Source organism: Oncorhynchus mykiss, chromosome 10 (genome assembly GCF_057628025.1).
Source record: "Oncorhynchus mykiss isolate SJ-2025 chromosome 10, ASM5762802v1, whole genome shotgun sequence".
Taxonomy (NCBI): domain Eukaryota; kingdom Metazoa; phylum Chordata; class Actinopteri; order Salmoniformes; family Salmonidae; genus Oncorhynchus; species Oncorhynchus mykiss.
The window spans coordinates 9,380,631-9,399,989 of record NC_143031.1 but is presented as its reverse complement, the minus strand read 5'-3'; the positions used below and the strand labels follow the sequence as shown (position 1 = coordinate 9,399,989).

Genomic DNA, 19,359 nt, shown 5'->3' with positions numbered 1-19,359 from the left:
TCTGTACTGTAGTCTGGACACATTGAAAAACATAAACAACAAAACTCAGAGACAGGCAAGAGTGGAAAACTGTCTGGCACTTTGTTCCCAGGCAACTAACAGTACACACACAGACACACAGACACACAGAGACACACATAGACACACAGACACACAGAGACACACAGAGACACACACAGACACACAGACACACAGAGACACACATAGACACACAGGCACACAGAGACACACAGAGACACACAGACACATAGAGACACACAGAGACACACAGACATACAGAGACACAAAGACACAGACACACAGAGACACACAGAGATACACAGACACACAGAGACACACAGAGACACACAGACACACAGAGACACGCAGACACACGCAGACATACAGAGATACACAGACATACAGAGTTACACAGACACACAGAGACACACAGACACACAGACACACAGAGACACACAGACACACAGAGACACACAGACACACAGAGACACATAGAGACACACAGAGACACACAGACACACAGAGACACACAGAGACACACAGACACACAGACACACAGAGACACACAGAGAGACACAGACACACACAGACACACAGAGACACATAGAGACACACAGAGACACACAGACACACAGAGACACACAGAGATACACAGACACACAGAGACACACAGAGACACACAGAGACACAGAGACACACAGACACACAAAGACACACAGACACACAGACACACAGAGACCCACACAGATGCAGAGACACGCAGACATACAGACACAGACAGAGACACGCAGACGCACAGAGACACACAGACACACAGAGACACACAGACACACAGAGACACACAGACATACAGAGACACACAGACACACAGAGACACACAGAGATACACAGACACACAGAGACACACAGACACAGACACACAGAGACACACAGAGACACACAGACACACAGAGACACACAGAGGCACGCAGACACACAAAGACACACAGACATACACAGACACACAGAGACACACAGAGACACAGAGACACACAGAGACACACACACCCAGTAGTGTATCAGAATGCCTCACCCTGTCCAGATAGCTGAAGCTCCACACCTTCCCGTCCACAAAGGTGCGTGACAGGATGCGTCCGAAGGTGTCGAACTCGCTCCTCTGGCTCATGCTGCCTCTCTGCAGGCCCACCAGGCGTCCGGTGGGGGAGTAGGACACGTTGACCACAGCCAGGCTGCTGCTGGGCAGCCAGGTGGCCGGACGGCTCTGCTGGTCATACATGATCCTCAGCGTAAACTTACGGTGGTCGTCATAGATCTTCTCTGTGCGAGTGTTGCGGTCAAAATCAATGGAGAGGAGGTTCCTGCCGTGGGCCTGTGGAGAGAGAGGAAGGTACATTACATTAGTCACAGATACCTGTGGAGAGAGAGGAAGGTACATTACATTAGTCACAGATACCTGTGGAGAGACAGGAAGGACATTACATTAGTCACAGGTACCTGTGGAGAGAGAGGAAGGACATTACATTAGTCACAGGTACCTGTGGAGAGACAGGAAGGACATTACATTAGTCACAGATACCTGTGGAGAGACAGGAAGGACATTACATTAGTCACAGGTATCTGTGGAGAGACAGGAAGGACATTACATTAGTCACAGGTACCTGTGGAGAGACAGGAAGGACATTACATTAGTCACAGATACCTGTGGAGAGACAGGAAGGACATTTCATTAGTCTCAGGTATCTGTGGAGAGACAGGAAGGACATTACATTAGTCACAGATACCTGTGGAGAGAGAGGAAGGACATTACATTAGTCACAGATACCTGTGGAGAGACAGGAAGGACATTACATTAGTCACAGGTACCTGTGGAGAGACAGGAAGGACATTACATTAGTCACAGGTACCTGTGGAGAGACAGGAAGGACATTACATTAGTCACAGGTACCTGTGGAGAGACAGGAAGGACATTACATTAGTCACAGATACCTGTGGAGAGAGAGGACGAACATTACATTACATTAGTCCCAGATACCTGTGGAGAGAGAGGAAGGACATTACATTAGTCACAGATACCTGTGGAGAGAGAGGAAGGTACATTAGTCACAGATACCCGTGGAGAGACAGGAAGGACATTACATTAGTCACAGATACCTGTGGAGAGAGAGGAAGGGAGGAGGGAGGACAACGACCCTAAGCACACAGCCAGGACAATGCGGGAGTGGCTTCGGGACAAGTCTCTGAATGTCCTTGAGTGGCCCAGCCAGAGCCCGGACTTGAACCCGATCGACCTGAAAATAGCTGTGCAGCGACGCTCCCCATCCAACCTGACAGAGCTTGAGATGATCTGCAGAGAAGAATGGGAGAATCTCCCAAAATACAGGTGTGCCAAGCTTTTAGCATCATACCCAAGAAGACTCAAGGCTGTAATCGCTGCCAAAGGTGATTCAATAAAGTACCGAGTAAAGGGTCTGAATATTTATGTAAATGTGATATGAAGTTTTTTAAAATTTTTATAAATTATCAAAAATGTCTAAAAACCTGCTTTTGCTTTGTCATTATGGGGTATTGTGATGTCATTATGGGGTATTGTGATGTCATTATGGGGTATTGTGATGTCATTATGGGGTATTGCGATGTCATTATGGGGTATTGTGTGTAGATTGATGTTTTTTTTAAATCAATTTTAGAATAAGGCTGTAAAGTATATATATATTTTTAAGTCAAGGGGTCTGAATACACTGTATATATATTGAAATACAACAACATTACTCTCTAAATTGTATATCGTAGCTCTATTTTTCTTTCTCAGTGACACATGCCATCATACAGAGACGGCCTTTAGTCTGACAGACAACAAGCTGCATTGATTAAGAAAACCTCCAGAAATGGATTGACATCAGAGCACTCCAGCTTACCCTCAACTTCCTGCCATATATGGTCACTTTACTTTTGATCACTTCCTTCCTCATCCTCCACTCGATGGAATTCAGCCCGCTGTCGGTGGGCAGAGTGATGTTACGCCGACCAATGGTAGGGCTGACTGCGCCGGCTAGGATGTGGGGCTCTGTGTGGAAACTGAGGCCCATGCCGTTGGCATACGACACCCGCAGAGTGCCATTGTAACAGAACTGGTAGTTGTTCCGTACTTGGTCTGCAGGGGGAGCAGCAGACACACACACACACACACACACACACACGTGTTATATGAGAAGTGTTTTATTACAGAGAAGAGACTCCATTTGACGTGATTGAATGCTCTGCATTAGAGGACATGTGGTCTCTGGATGTGTGTACTTTACTCCCAGACAATAACAAGTATCCTCTCTCAGAACGACATGACCAGAGATAAGAGGGTCTCTCAGCCAAATGCAGAACATGAGTCTTTTATTCCATTTCCATGCAGTAATGAGATCATGGACTACAACTGAGGAAAAAAAAGGTATCTGGGAACAAAATAATCCACGGAGTTTTAACGTGAGGAAAACTTCTTGAAACACGTCTAACAAAAACAAGAGTAACTCAAAACCAGCTCTTAACATCTTTCAAAACTCAATTTATCTCCTTGAAACAGGAGAAGTAAACTTTGCGAGCCTTTTAAAGACAGATTTACTTTGGAGACGCCATTTTAGTCAGAACTCCCACATCAGATTGAAATAAAGTGTGCAGTTAGAGGTAGACAAGTCAGTTTGCCCTCTTTTACGAGCCCCCCCCCCCCAGGGTAAACTTTCATATCAATCTCTTCAATTCTTATTCTCACGACTCCAGTCGTTTCCAGACGTACAGATGAAATAGCATTTATTTTCTGTCACACCCCCGTGGGTCAGCGGGGAAATCCGTTCTCTCTCTCCCCCTCCCTCTCCCTCTCTCTCTCCCCCTCCCTCTCTCTCTCCCCCTCACTCCCCCTCTCTCTCCCTCTCCCCCTCCCCCTCTCTCTCCCCTCCCTCTCCCCCTCCCTCTCCCTCTCCCCCTCTCTCTCCCCCTCCCTCTCCCCCTCCCTCTCCCTCTCCCCCTCTCTCTCCCCCTCCCTCTCCCCCTCCCTCTCCCTCTCCCTCTCCCTCTCCCTCTCCCTCTCCCCCTCCTCGCTAAACGTCTGTAATAACCTCTGGGATCAGGGGCCGTCTTGTCGGGCAGCAACATGACGAAAATTCCAATTCGTAGAATATATTTTTTTATGAGATTTAAAAAAAAAAAAAAATGGGGGGGGGGGGGGGGTGACATTGTTAGTTACCTTGCACCACGGTGTAGGACGCCTCCGCAGAGGACAAGTTGGTGATGACGGTGACGTCATCGTCTCTGTTGGAGCGCTCCACGTCGACATTGACGGATTGCTCCATCTCCCGGTGCAGGCTGGTCACCACCCCCGTTGGGTAGGTGACGTTAGTCAGACGCCCCTCACTGTCATACCTGCACAGGGGGAAAGGAACAGGACGGAGCTGAGTCAAGTAGACATGGAGGGAAAACAAATCCTTACACGTGTGCTGGGAAACAAAGCTTGGTTGTTTAATCAAACGTGAGACCAACAGATGTCCTCTAGTACTCAGTGTAGTACCAGTGTCAGATACCAGATGGTGACAGTGACATAACCATACTGTTGATCTGACAGAATCCAGACTCTCTCTCTCTCTCTCTGTCTCTCTCTCTCCCTGTCTCTCTCTCTCTCTCCCACTCTCTATCTCTCTCTCTCTCTCTCCCCACTCTCTCTGTCTCTCTCTCTCTGTCTCTCTCTCTCTCTGTCTCTGTCTCTCTCTCTCCCTGTCTCTCTCTCTCTCTCCCACTCTCTATCTCTCTCTCTCTCTCTCCCACTCTCTCTGTCTCTCTCTCTCTGTCTCTCTCTCTCTCTGTCTCTGTCTCTCTCTCTCTCTGTCTCTCTCTCTCTGTCTCTGTCTCTCTCTCTCTCTCTCCCTCTCTCTCTGTCTCTCTCTCTCTCTCTCTCTCTCTCTCTCTGACTAATGCATTATTTCCATGGTAATTACTCATTTACTTCAGCCCACATGAGCATGTGAGTTATATCACTGAATTGTTCATTTACCCAGTCACATTACACATATATACACAAGGATATTCACACAGAGCGTTGGGCCAGTAACCGGAAGGTTGCTGGATCGAATCCCCTCGTTTTGCCCCTGAGTAAGGTAGTTAACCCACTGTTCCCCGGGCTCTGAAGACGTGGATGTCGATTATGTTAGCCCCCCCCCTCTCTGATTCAGATGGGTTGGGTTAAATGTGGAAGACACATTTCAGTTGAATGCATTCAGTTGGACAACTGACCAGGTATCCCCCCTTTCATTCAGTTGGACAACTGACTAGGTATCCCCCCTTTCATTCAGTTGGACAACTGACCAGGTATCCCCCCTTCCATTCAGTTGGACAACTGACCAGGTATCCCCCCTTTCATTCAGTTGGACAACTGACCAGGTATCCCCCCTTTCATTCAGTTGTACAACTGACCAGGTAGGTATCCCCCCTTTCATTCAGTTGGACAACTGACTTGGTATCCCCCTTCCATTCAGTTGGACAACTGACCAGGTATCCCCCCTTTTCCCTTTCCCTTACTCATAGAAGTTGGTCCATCCAGTCTCATCAGCCTTGGAGGCCAGCAGACCTGTGTTCGCAGCATAGCTCATCAGCGCCACTTCCTGGTTTAGGGCAGATACGGAGCGCAGGCCGCCGGCAGGGTCCAGCCCCAGGCTGACCACCTGGTTCTCAGGCAGCAGCACCAGCCTCAGCTGACCAGAGCCGTCCCTCCTCACCCTCAGGGTGTTGTTACAGTTATCAGCCACAGCAGCCAGCTCCCCGTCCGGCCCGTAGGTGAAGTTATACAGGAGTTCTCCAGTGATCAGACTGACTGTGTGTCTGTGGAGCCCATCTCTACTGAACACGTAGTGCTCCTGTTCCCGCGGTGACCCCACCTCATACAGCCCTATGGGCGTGGCCACGGGCCTGTTGCGCCTCACCGCCCGCACGCGGATGTTGTTGAGGTCAGCGATGAACAGCGTGCCGTCGGGAGACACGGCGAGCGAGGAGGGGGCGTTGAGCCCGGCGTCTGTGGCGTAGCCCTCGTCGCCAGAGAAGCACTGGCAGTTGACGTCGTTCTTGCAGTCGCACTCGGAGGTGGCGCCGGCCAGCGGAGAAATCTCTCCGGAGGCGCTGACATGCCGCACGCGGTTGATCTTCTTCTCGTCCGTCTCGGCGATGTAGAGCACGCCGGTGTGGGAGATGGCGATGGCCGTGGCGCTCTCCAGAGCTGAGTGGATGGCCAGCTTGCTCAGGGAGTAGTCGATGCCCGGGACCTGGCAGTGCATGGGCCTCCCAGCGATGATGCTGACCTGGTGGTTCTCAGTGATGCGCATGATCACATTGTTCTCCAGAACATACAGGGAGTTGTCTGTGGGGTTCACCGCCAGGTCAGAGGGCCACTCCAAGACGCACCTGGATGAACAAGACACAGAACACGTAGTCATCACAAACACACTGGAACTCTCCCCCCCCAGCCCTCCCTCTAAGTCTCCCCCCCAGCCCTCCCTCTAGTCTCCCCCCCCAGCCCTCCCTCTTGCCCCCCCCCAGCCCTCCCTCGAGCCTCCCCCCCAGCCCTCCCTCTAGTTCTCCAGCCCTCCCTTAGTCTCCCCCCAGCCCTCCCTCACTTTCCCCCCAGCCCTCCCTCTAGTCTCCCCCCCAGCCCTCCCTCTACTCTCCCCCCCAGCCCTCCCTCTACCCTCCCCCCCCAGCCCTCCCTCTAGTCTCCCCCCAGCCCTCCCTCTAGTCTCCCCCAGCCCTCCCCTCCCACTCTCCCCCCAGCCCTCCCTCTTAGTCTCCCCCCCAGCCCTCCCTTTAGTCTCCCCCAGCCCTCCCTCTAGTCTCCCCCAGCCCTCCCTCTAGTCTCCCCCCAGCCCTCCCTCTTACTCTCCCCCCAGCCCTCCCTCTAGTCTCCCCCCAGCCCTCTGTAGATCTCTCCTCTTAGTCTCCCCCCAGCCCTCTGTAGATCTCTCCCTCTAGTCTCCCCCAGCCCTCTGTAGATCTCTCCCTCTAGTCTCCCCCCAGCCCTCTGTAGATCTCCCCCTCTAGTCTCCCCCAGCCATCTGTAGATCTCTCCCTCTAGTCTCCCCCAGCCCTCTGTAGATCTCTCCCTCTAGTCTCCCCCCCGACCCTCTGTAGATCTCTCCCTCTAGTCTCCCCCAGCCCTCTGTACATCTCTCCCTCTAGTCTCCCCCAGCCCTCTGTAGATCTCACAGTCTAGTCTCCCCCCCAGCCCTCCCTCTAGTCTCCCCCAGCCCTCTGTAGATCTCTCCCTCTAGTCTCCCCCAGCCCTCTGTAGATCTCTCCCTCTAGTCTCCCCCAGCCCTCTGTAGATCTCTCCCTCTAGTCTTTCAAGTCTATCCAACTTTCTCTCTCTCACACACTATTCAGAAGTAGGGTTGCACAATTCTGGTAACTTCCCCAAAATTCCCAGGTTATTCCCTCCTGATACCAGAAATGTTCCAACATGGAGAATCTGTAAAACCTGGGAATTTAGGGAAAGATATCGGAATTGTGCAACCCTACTCAGAAGACGGTAGAGATTGGATTTCTGTATAGGTGGGTATTAATACTGTCAATGTATGACTACAAACATGCAGCACTATGTAGGACCAGTTATAGATACCCTATATAAACAAAGTATGTCAACACCCCTTCAAATTAGTGGATTCGGCTATTTCATCCACACACGTTTCTAACAGGTGTATAAAATCGAGCACACAGCCATGCAATCTCCATAGACAAACCATTTACAGTAGAATGGCCTTACTGAAGAGCTCGGTGACTTTCAATGTGGCACCGTCGTAGGATACCACCTTTCCAACAAGTCAGTTCGTCAAATGTCTGTCCTGCTGTGCTGTTATTGTGAAGTGGAAACGTCCAGGAGCAACAACGGCTCAGCCGCGAAGTGGTAGGCCACACAAGCTCACAGAACAGGACCGCTGAGTGCTGAAGCGCGTCTGTCCTCGGTTGCAACCCTCACTACCGACTTCCAAACTGCCTCTGGAAGCAACATCAGCACAATAACTGTTTCGTCGGGAGTTTCATGAAATGGGTTTGTATGGCCGAGCAACCGGCTGGAGTGGTGTGAAGCTCGCAGCCATTGGACTATGGGGTTTGGTGGTTGCCATGAGAACGCTACATACCCCAATGCATAGTGCCAACTGTACAGTGGTAGAGGAGGAATAATGGGGCTGTTTTTCATGGTTTGGGTCCTTTAGTTCCAGCGAAGGAAAATCTTCACCCTACAGCATACAATGACATTCTAGACAAGTTTGGGGAAGGTCCTTTCCTGTTTCGGCATGACAATGCCCCCGTGCACAGAGCAAGGTCCATAGGGAAATGGTTTGTCGAGATCAGTGTGGAAGAACTTGACTGGCCTGCACAGAGCCCTGACTTCAACCCTATCGAACACCTTTGGTATGAATTGGACTGAGAGCCAGGCCTAATAGCCCAACATCAGTGCCGGATCTCACTAATGCTCGTGGCTGAATGGAAGCAAGTCCCTGCAGCAACGTTCCAACATCTAGTGGAAAGCCTTCCCAGAAGAGTGGAGGCTGTTATAGCACCAAAGGGGGGACCAACTCCATATTAATGTCCATAATTTTGGAATGAGGTGTTCGATGAGCAGGTGTCCACATACCTTTAGTCATGTAGTGTATCTCCCTCTAAAATACAGTCTCTGTAGTTGTCCAGCTTAGTGTATTTGGCCATAAGGCAGAGGGATGGAGATATCTTTTAGACTGCAAAGTCTAGCCTCAGCAGCACTACACAGGTGTTCTGCCCCCACAAAAGGACCCATAAGTCCAAAATATAAAGATATAAAACATAGCTTTGTTTTGCTCCCCACGGTTCCCTCCTGACCTGACTGACGTCCATGCTGGAGTCACAGCTGAGTGGGCGGACCGCTGTGAGGTCGTTGGTCTTGATCAGGGTGGAGATGATCCCGTTCTGGTCCACCTTACGGATCATGGTGGCGTCAACAAAGTACATGAGACCGTTCTTATCCACAGCGATCCCTGACAGACAGAAAGACATAGAGAGAGGGGGGGGCAGGGTTAGAAATCACAACATTCTGACATGGGGGGGGGGGGGCAGGGTTAGAAATCACAACATTCTGACATGGGGGGGGGGCAGGGTTAGAAATCACAACATTCTGACATGGGGGGGCAGGGTTAGAAATCACAACATTCTGACATGGGGGGGGCAGGGTTAGAAATCACAACATTCTGACATGGGGGGGCAGGGTTAGAAATCACAACATTCTGACATGGGGGGGGGGGGGGGGGGGGGGCAGGGTTAGAAATCACAACATTCTGACATGGGGGGGGGGGGGGGGGGGCAGGGTTAGAAATCACAACATTCTGACATGGGGGGGGCAGGGTTAGAAATCACAACATTCTGACATGGGGGGGGGCAGGGTTAGAAATCACAACATTCTGACATGGGGGGGGCAGGGTTAGAAATCACAACATTCTGACATGGGGGGGGCAGGGTTAGAAATCACAACATTCTGACATGGGGGGGGGGCAGGGTTAGAAATCACAACATTCTGACATGGGGGGGGGGGGCAGGGTTAGAAATCACAACATTCTGACATGGGGGGGGGGGCAGGGTTAGAAATCACAACATTCTGACATGGGGGGGGGGGGCAGGGTTAGAAATCACAACATTCTGACATGGGGGGGGCAGGGTTAGAAATCACAACATTCTGACATGGGGGGGCAGGGTTAGAAATCACAACATTCTGACATGGGGGGGGGGCAGGGTTAGAAATCACAACATTCTGACATGGGGGGGGGGGGGGGGCAGGGTTAGAAATCACAACATTCTGACATGGGGGGGGGGGGCAGGGTTAGAAATCACAACATTCTGACATGGGGGGGGGGGGGGGCAGGGTTAGAAATCACAACATTCTGACATGGGGGGGGGGGCAGGGTTAGAAATCACAACATTCTGACATGGGGGGGCAGGGTTAGAAATCACAACATTCTGACATGGGGGGGGGGCAGGGTTAGAAATCACAACATTCTGACATGGGGGGGGGGGGGGCAGGGTTAGAAATCACAACATTCTGACATGGGGGGGGGGGCAGGGTTAGAAATCACAACATTCTGACATGGGGGGGGCAGGGTTAGAAATCACAACATTCTGACATGGGGGGGGCAGGGTTAGAAATCACAACATTCTGACATGGGGGGGCAGGGTTAGAAATCACAACATTCTGACATGGGGGGGGGCAGGGTTAGAAATCACAACATTCTGACATGGGGGGGCAGGGTTAGAAATCACAACATTCTGACATGGGGGGGGGGGGGGGGCAGGGTTAGAAATCACAACATTCTGACATGGGGGGGGGGGGGGCAGGGTTAGAAATCACAACATTCTGACATGGGGGGGGGGGCAGGGTTAGAAATCACAACATTCTGACATGGGGGGGGGGGCAGGGTTAGAAATCACAACATTCTGACATGGGGGGGGCAGGGTTAGAAATCACAACATTCTGACATGGGGGGGGGGGGGGGGGCAGGGTTAGAAATCACAACATTCTGACATGGGGGGGGGGGGGGGGGGCAGGGTTAGAAATCACAACATTCTGACATGGGGGGGGGGGCAGGGTTAGAAATCACAACATTCTGACATGGGGGGGGGGGGGGGGGGGGGGGGGCAGGGTTAGAAATCACAACATTCTGACATGGGGGGGGGGGGGCAGGGTTAGAAATCACAACATTCTGACATGGGGGGGGGCAGGGTTAGAAATCACAACATTCTGACATGGGGGGGGGGGGGGGGGCAGGGTTAGAAATCACAACATTCTGACATGGGGGGGGGGGCAGGGTTAGAAATCACAACATTCTGACATGGGGGGGGGGGGGCAGGGTTAGAAATCACAACATTCTGACATGGGGGGGGGGGGCAGGGTTAGAAATCACAACATTCTGACATGGGGGGGGGCAGGGTTAGAAATCACAACATTCTGACATGTGAAAACTAGTCCTGGTGCTGCTGACACAAACAGTCAAAACAAAGTCAAAGTTGTGCCCATCAGGTATTCTGTTGTAACATGGAACTGGCATCAGGATGTCGGTGTGCTAGCTCCTCATCCTGCTTGTGACACCAAGTGACAGTGCAACACTACGCCCAGGAGTTTGGTGTCAGGAAGTGCCATCGTCTCTTTTCCAGGTCACTGCTCTGTACAAATCACTGTCGTTTCCATACACCCACCCCCTGAAGATAGTCTACACTAGATAGATATTGAGCAGTGGAGGCTGCTTAAGGGAGGACGGCTCATAATAATGGCTGTATCAGAGCAAATTGAATTTGATACCATTTCACCTAGTCCACTCCAGCCATTACCTGCACATCCATCTTCTGCACATCTACCATTCCAGTGTTTAACTGCTATATTGTAATTACTTCGCCACCATGGCCTATTTATTGCCTTAACTCCCTTATTTTACCTCATTTTTACTCACTCTATATAGACTTTGTTTTCTTTTGTTTCTACTGTATTATTGACTGTATGTTTTGTTTATTCCATGTGTAACTCTGTGTTGTTGTGTGTGTCAAACTTCTGTGCTTTATCTTGGCCAGGTCACAGTTACAAATGAGAACTTGTTCTCAACTAGCCTACCTGGTTAAATAAAGGTGTTCTCAACTAGCCTACCTAGTTAAATAAAGGTGAAATGAAATATATCTAAATAAATAAAATTACCACGAGCCCGTCCTCCCCAATTAAGCTGCCACCAACCTCCTGTGATATTGAGTGACAGCTAAACAGCCCAAATGAACAGCAGGTGAACCTGTGTAAAATCCCACAATAAATGTGTAAAATCCCACAATAAATGTGTAAAATCCCACAATAAATGTGTAAGTGACAGTTTGCAAGTGACAGTTTGTAAGTGACAGTTTGTAAGTGACAGTTTGTAAGTGACAGTTTGTAAGGGACAGTTTGTAAGTGACAGTTTGCAAGTGACAGTTTGTAAGTGACAGTTTGTAAGTGACAGTTTGTAAGGGACAGTTTGTAAGGGACAGTTTGTAAGGGACAGTTTGTAAGTGACAGTTTGTAAGTGACAGTTTGTAAGGGACAGTTTTTAAGGGACAGTTTGTAAGGGACAGTTTGCAAGTGACAGTTTGCAAGTCACAGTTTGCAAGTGACAGTTTGCAAGTGACAGTCAGCTATAGCAAAATAATCCTTAAGGAAATTAGAGGTGTGGAACTGATTTTATAGTGAACGTGTGGAGCACAGTAGCCCTGCAACAGTACTCAGTAACAAGTCACTGTCACCTCCCCAGTCCTGGTTGATAGCCCCTGCTCCTGGTACTCACCCCTGGGGTTCATGAGTGCGGCCTCCATGGCCTTGCCCCCGTCCCCACAGCGAGCCTCGTCGAAGGGGACACACTGCTCGCCGGTCCCAGCCACCACCTGGGCATTGTCCAACAACTGCCGCCCGCTGGTGAGTGAGCGCACGCGGTATATCTGCCGAGAGTTGGTGTCTGAGAGGAAGACCGCCCCAGACATTGGGTCCACCGCTAGGTAGTACTTGTGTGTTGGGTTGTTCCTACGGAGAAATTATATGAGAGAATATTTCTGCCCTTGAACAGGCAGTTAACCCACTGTTCCTAGGCCGTCATTGAAAATAAGAATTTGTTCTTAACTGAGTTAAAGTTAAATAAAGGTAAAATAAAAATATATATATTTTAGATGGTAATAATAATGACCTCCAGCAACTAAAATCAATTTCAAGAGTTGGGACAGATAATCCCTCAAAGGACTAAAACAGAGATTGGGAGAACATTCCAAAGGCGCCCCAACATACAGGAAGACAACTATCGCTTTCTACAGCTGTATGTCAGGCAATGTCACCAAGCTGCTGGACGACGCATAACTTACCCATGCCTCAAGTCTTTATTTCTGAAAACAAAACAAAGAAACCAACCTTGTTAGTTTCCACCCATCATCCTACTTAACCCCTCCTCCACTGGCACCCTCCTCCACTGGCACCCTCCTCCACTGGCACCCTCCTCTACTGACACCCTCCTCTACTGGCACCCTCCTCCACTGGCACCCTCCTCCACTGGCACCCTCCTCTACTGACACCCTCCTCTACTGGCACCCTCCTCCACTGACACCCTCCTCTACTGGCACCCTCCTCCACTGACATCCTCCTCCACTGGCACCCTCCTCCACTGACACCCTCCTCCACTGACACCCTCCTCTACTTAACCCCTCCTCTACTTAACCCCTCCTCCACTGGCACCCTCCTCTACTGGCACCCTCCTCTACTGGCACCCTCCTCCACTGGCACCCTCCTCCACTGGCACCCTCCTCCACTGACACCCTCCTCCACTGACACCCTCCTCCACTGACACCCTCTGCACGTTGATACCTTACCTGAGCTCCAACACAGCCGTGGTGTTGAGGGTGGGATAGACCCGGCGGATGAAGTTGAGGTCTCCCACGTACAGGCTGCCGTCCCCCCCACAGGCCAGCGCCACGGGGGCCAGCAGCTTGTTGCCCTCGGCCAGACCACTGCAGCTGGGACAGGAGATACTGCGCCTGCGCCCGTTACCCATGATGCTGTTGATGACTGGAGGCTGCTGCTCTGAGACAAACACATTCTCCCCACTGCCTTTGTGTAAGATGCCTGAAACAGTAGAGGCAAACAGTTCTGATTCAAAACGATATCCTTTTAGATCCTAAAAATACAGCAAGGGAACAAAGACCCTTTTAAAAAAAAATTATCAACCTCCATCTTAATATGAACTTACTTATCATTTTAGACTTTCCCCAAAAATAAAACAAAGTCATTCAATCTGTAATCCAATACTGTTCAAAGTGTTGCTATAGAAACAAGGTGAGTTTCAGGGTGAGGAAGGTGTTGAATACTCGTCTAATGTTTTATTTTTCATATTTAAAATAATAAAATAAAAATGTTCACGTTTATCTTCCACTTTGACATGACAGAGTACCTCGTGTAGATCGTCGACCAGAAATGACAATTACATCCATTTTAATCAGACTTTTTTTTTAGCAACAAAATGGGGGAGAAGTCAAGGGGTGTGAATCATTTCTGATGGCACTGCATGTGTATCTAACCTTGTGGGGGGAAACACAATTCAGTCCCAATCCTATTTTCCCTCGCCCTAAATGGTACACTAACCCGAAAACCTAACCCGAAAACTAACCCGGATTCTAAACCCAATAGAAATAGCATTTGACCTTGTGGAGACAAACAAAATGATCCTCAGTTGGTCACATTTTTTTGTTCGTTTACTATTCTTGTGGGGACTTCTGGACACACACACACACACTTTTAAATGTATGTCAATTGTCAAGTCTCTTGTCTGTAATGTCATTACGCGTCGAACCCCAGTAAGACCAGCTGTTGTCATTGCCTCCCTGCTTGTCATTGCCTCCACACAAGAATATTCAATTGGTATTCAGGGCACGCCTAATCCTGTCAAACACGGAGGTGAAACACCGGTGTTGTCGGAGGAGATTAGCAGTGGCGCTGCACTGATATAGAGATGAGACGAGACAAGGCCACTTGGATGTTAAGCATTCATTCATACGCTCAAATAAGTGGTCTGGTTTCAGTGACCGCACCTTTTTAACATTTCACAACACTAAACAAAAAAACGGAAAGAATTCACACAGTTGTGAATGATCTGACTGTGATAGTAGCCGGTCTGTCCCGGCGTGAGGGAACTCGGTTCTAAAACGGCCCTGTTCTGACTTTTAAAGGATGTAGGTCTCTTTTTTAAAACTAGGCAAGTCAGTTAAGAACACATTGTCCTTTTCCGACTCGCAATCTCTCTCTCCTTTCCTGTCTACCCTCCACTGTCCTATCTCAATCAAATAAATCAAATCCATAAAATATGAAAACGAAACGTTGTAGAGTCGTACCACTGGCGATGTTGAGGGTGTGATGTTTGTCCAGGGACCAGCCCCCTAAGTTAGAGGGCAGCAGCTCGTATCCCTGCAGCATCGCTGTCCTCTTCTCCCACAGGATCTGACTGGGACACGTCTCATACTCAAACCCCACGGACACTGTAGAAAAACAGAGGAGAATAACACTTTATTCTCCATCCCAAACTTTAACATCGCCTCATAAAGTCAGTGAATGATCTAAATGTCTTCATGGTCACACCAACCACACGTGATACACAGGTTTAGTTTACTTCAATAGGAATGTTAATCAGGCGAGTGACATTTAATGAGACGTGTGTGTGTGTGTGTGTGTGTGTGTGTGTGTGTGTGTGTGTGCGTGCGTGCGTGTGTGTGCGCGGGCGTGTGTGTGGAGAGAAACGTACTCAGCCTGATCACATGCTGTATGTGTGAATGGATGGGCCCCGAGGTAGACAACTGTTCACACCTACACAGTAGCACAGTCTGTTACTGCGCTGGTGTCAACTTAACTAAACATGTGATCATTTAGAGAAGGATAGAAAGCTTATGTCTGATTAGAATGAGTGAGAGATTGTCAGAGAGCTCTGCCAACCTGTTGCAGTAACACATGGTACTGTGTCTGGGTAGATGGTTACATCTTATATAACGGACCAAACATCTCACGCTGCTACTCACCAGACGCTTGGGTCAGACCATAGACCCTCTGCCTGTAGACATCGGTCTTGTCCCAGATGTAGGTGTAGGCCAGGTTAGGAGAGGCGTGGAACCACTTCTGGAAGAGATGTCCCTCCACAGCCACCATCAGGTGCACCTTGGCCAGGGAGAGAGGCACCAGGGCCTGGGTCATGGTCACCTTCAGCAGGGCGCGGTACCCGGAGGCACGAGAGCTCAGGTAGCACAGCTTCAGACCTGTGCCCGGGATCTCCAGCTGCTCATGAACCACCTAGGAGGAGCAGGGAGAGAGGGAAACAGAGAGGAAGAGGAAGAGAGAAACATGAGACAGAGAAGACAAGAAAGTGTGAGAGAAACAGAGCTAGAGAGAGAGAGAGAGAGAGAAACAGAGCTAGAGAGAGAGAGAAACAGAGCTAGAGAGAGAGAGAGAAACAGAGCTAGAGAGAGAGAGAGAGAGGGAGAGAAACAGAGCTAGAGAGAGAGAGAGAGAGAGAAACAGAGCTAGAAAGAGAGAGAAACATAGCTAGAGAGAGAGAAACAGAGCTAGAGAGAGAGAGGGAGAGAAACAGAGCTAGAGAGAGAGAGAAACAGAGCTAGAGAGAGAGAGAGAAACAGAGCTAGAGAGAGAGAGAGAGAGAGAGAGAGAGAAACAGAGCTAGAGAGAGAGAGAAACAGAGCTATAGAGAGAGAGAGAGAGAGAGAGAAACAGAGCTAGAGAGCGAGAGAGTAAGAGAAACAGAGCTAGAGAGAGAGAGAGTAAGAGAAACAGAGCTAGAGAGAGAGAGAGAGAAGCAGAGCTAGAGAGAGAGAGAGGGAGAGAAACAGAGCTAGAGAGAGAGAGAGAGAAACAGAGCTAGAGAGAGAGAGAGAGAAACGGAGCTAGAGAGAGAGAGAGAGAAACAGAGCTAGAGAGAGAGAGAAACAGAGCTAGAGAGAGAGAGAAACAGAGCTAGAGAGAGAGAGAGAGAGAGAAACAGAGCTAGAGAGAGAGAGAGAGAAACAGAGCTAGAGAGAGAGAGAGAGAGGGAGAGAAACAGAGCTAGAGAGATAGAGAGAGAAACAGAGCTAGAGAGAGAGAGAGAGAGAGAAACAGAGCTAGAGAGAGAGAGAGAAACAGAGCTAGAGAGAGAGAGGGAGAGAAACAGAGCTAGAGAGAGAGAGAGAGAAACAGAGCTAGAGAGAGAGAGAGAGAAACAGAGCTAGAGAGAGAGAGAGAGAAACAGAGCTAGAGAGAGAGAGAGAAACAGAGCTAGAGAGAGAGAGAGGGAGAGAAACAGAGCTAGAGAGAGAGAGAGAGAAACAGAGCTAGAGAGAGAGAGATAGAGAGCGAGAGAGATAGAGAAGAGAGAGCGCTGTGTATGTACCTGAGTCTCAGGGATGATGTGCCTCTCTGCAGGGTGAGAGCTGAAGAAGGAGGAGAGGGGCGAGGCCACCACCACAGGGTCGGGGAGGACGTAGCCGCTGAGGTCACAGGCTGGGATGGTGTTCTCCTCCGTCTTCAGCACCAGCGTGTCCATGGCATAGAACCGGTTCCAGGGTAGCCAGACCGTGCGCTCCTGGCTCAGGAACGGAGCTCGCTCGAAGAGCAGGGCCAGAGACACGCCCCCATTGGCCACCAGGTCAAATCTAGAGAGGAACAAAGACAAGAGGACAAAGGGGGTTACAAACCCGTTGATCCTCACCATCCTCAAATCACTCAACGATATCCAAGTCACCTAAGGGACATAAATCCATTCATATATCTAAAGATCTGTTGTCATATTCAAACACCAACAAAAATCACCTACGTGCCGTCCTGACGAGTCAAGGTGAAGCCATAGTGGGGGTACTTGACGAACGTCACGTTGACCCCCACCAGGGGAGTCCCGTCCGTGGTCACGACCTGGCCTCTGATCAATGCTGCCAGGCTGCAAGAGAGGACATAGCTACAAGGTGAAGGTATGAAGATGGTGTGACAACACATGAATCAATCCTCTTAATATACAGGGCAGTGCATTCAGAAAGTATTCAGACCCCTTAACTTTTCCCCCATTTTGTTCCGTTTACAGTCTTATTCTAAAATGGGTTAAATAGTTTTTTCCCCCTCATCAATCTACACACAGTACTGCATAAAGGCAAAGCAAAAACAGGTTTTTTAGAAATGTATAAAATATCAAAAACAGAAATATCACATCACATAAGAATTCAGACCTTTTACTCAGTACTTTGTTGAAACACCTTCGGCAGTAATTACAGCCTCGAGTCTTCTTGGGTATGACGCTACAAGCTTGGCACAAGCCTTTCCCTAAATCCTAACTAGTCTCCCAGTCCCTGCCTCTGAAAAACATCCCCACAGCATGATACTGCCACCGCCATGCTTCACTGTAGGGATCGTTCCAGGTTTACTCCAGACATGATGCTGCCACCACCATGCTTCACCGTAGGGATGGTTCCAGGTTTACTCCAGACATGATGCTGCCACCACCATGCTTCACCGTAGGGATGGTGCCAGGTTTCCTCCAGACATGACGCTCTGCATTCAGGCCAAAGAGTTCAACCTTGGTTTCATCAGACCAGAGAATCTTGTCTCTCATGGAATAACTCCAAGCGGGCTGTCATGTGCCTTTTTCTGACCAGTGGCATCTATCTGGCCACTCTACCATAAAGTCCTGATTGGTGGAGTGCTGCAGAGATGGTTCTCCTTCTGGAAGGTTCTCCCATCTCCAAAGAGGAACTCTGGAGCTCTGTCAGAGTGACCATCGGGTTATTGGTCACCTCCCTGACCAAGGCCCTTCTCCCTGATTGCTCAGTTTAGCCGGGCGGCCAGCTCTAGGAAAAGAGTCTTGGTGGTTCCAAACTTCTTCCATTTAAGAAAGATGGAGGTCACTGTGCTCTTGGGGACCTTTAATGCTGCAGACATTTTTTGGTACCCTTCCCCAGATCTGTGCCTCGACACAATCCTGACCCGGAGCGCTACGGACAATTCCTTTGACCCCATGGCTTTTGCTAGGACGTGCACAGTCAACTGTGAGACCTTATATAGACAGGTGTGTACCTTTCCAAATCATGTACAATCAATTTAATTTACCACAGAGAAACATCTCAAGGATGATCAATGGAAGCAGGATGCACCTGAGCTCAATTTCGATTCTCATAGCAAAGGGTCTGATCACTTATGTAAATAAAGTATTTTTGTTTTTTATTTTTAATACATTTGTAAAAACTTGTAAAAAGCTGTTTTCACCTTGTCATTAAGAGGTATTGTGTGCAGATTGATGGGAATTATTTTGTAACGTATCAAAATATAGAAAAAGTCAAGAGGTCTGAATACTTTCCGGATGCACTGTGTGACTGTGACTGTGTGACTGTGACTGTGTGACTGTGTGACTGTGTGACTGTGTGACTGTGACTGTGTGACTGTGACTGTGACTGTGTGACTGTGTGACTGTGACTGTGTGACTGTGTGACTGTGACTGTGACTGTGACTGTGACTGTGTGACTGTGACTGTGTGACTGTGACTGTGACTGTGTGACTGTGACTGTGACTGTGTGACTGTGACTGTGTGACTGTGACTGTGTGACTGTGACTGTGTGACTGTGACTGTGACTGTGTGACTGTGACTGTGTGACTGTGACTGTGTGACTGTGACTGTGTGACTGTGACTGTGTGACTGTGACTGTGTGACTGTGTGACTGTGACTGTGTGACTGTGACTGTGTGACTGTGACTGTGTGACTGTGTGACTGTGACTGTGTGACTGTGACTGTGTGACTGTGACTGTGA

General features: G+C 49.5%; 1 protein-coding gene across 1 annotated transcript in view; it reads right to left on the bottom strand.

The window, feature by feature from the left end:
• LOC110534851 (teneurin-2) overlaps nucleotides 1-19,359 on the bottom strand; it is a 140,242-nt gene that overhangs the window by 4,270 nt on the left and 116,613 nt on the right. Inside the window, exons 14-25 of the mRNA XM_090188885.1 lie at nucleotides 17,385-17,504; nucleotides 16,962-17,223; nucleotides 15,601-15,868; nucleotides 14,923-15,066; nucleotides 13,408-13,660; nucleotides 12,907-12,927; nucleotides 12,342-12,574; nucleotides 8,864-9,032; nucleotides 5,554-6,429; nucleotides 4,229-4,404; nucleotides 2,916-3,151; nucleotides 1,073-1,369 (exon numbers count right to left, since the gene is read on the bottom strand). Coding sequence (XP_090045011.1) covers nucleotides 1,073-1,369; nucleotides 2,916-3,151; nucleotides 4,229-4,404; nucleotides 5,554-6,429; nucleotides 8,864-9,032; nucleotides 12,342-12,574; nucleotides 12,907-12,927; nucleotides 13,408-13,660; nucleotides 14,923-15,066; nucleotides 15,601-15,868; nucleotides 16,962-17,223; nucleotides 17,385-17,504 — 3,055 coding nt within the window. The remainder of the gene's footprint in view (nucleotides 1-1,072; nucleotides 1,370-2,915; nucleotides 3,152-4,228; nucleotides 4,405-5,553; nucleotides 6,430-8,863; nucleotides 9,033-12,341; nucleotides 12,575-12,906; nucleotides 12,928-13,407; nucleotides 13,661-14,922; nucleotides 15,067-15,600; nucleotides 15,869-16,961; nucleotides 17,224-17,384; nucleotides 17,505-19,359) is intronic.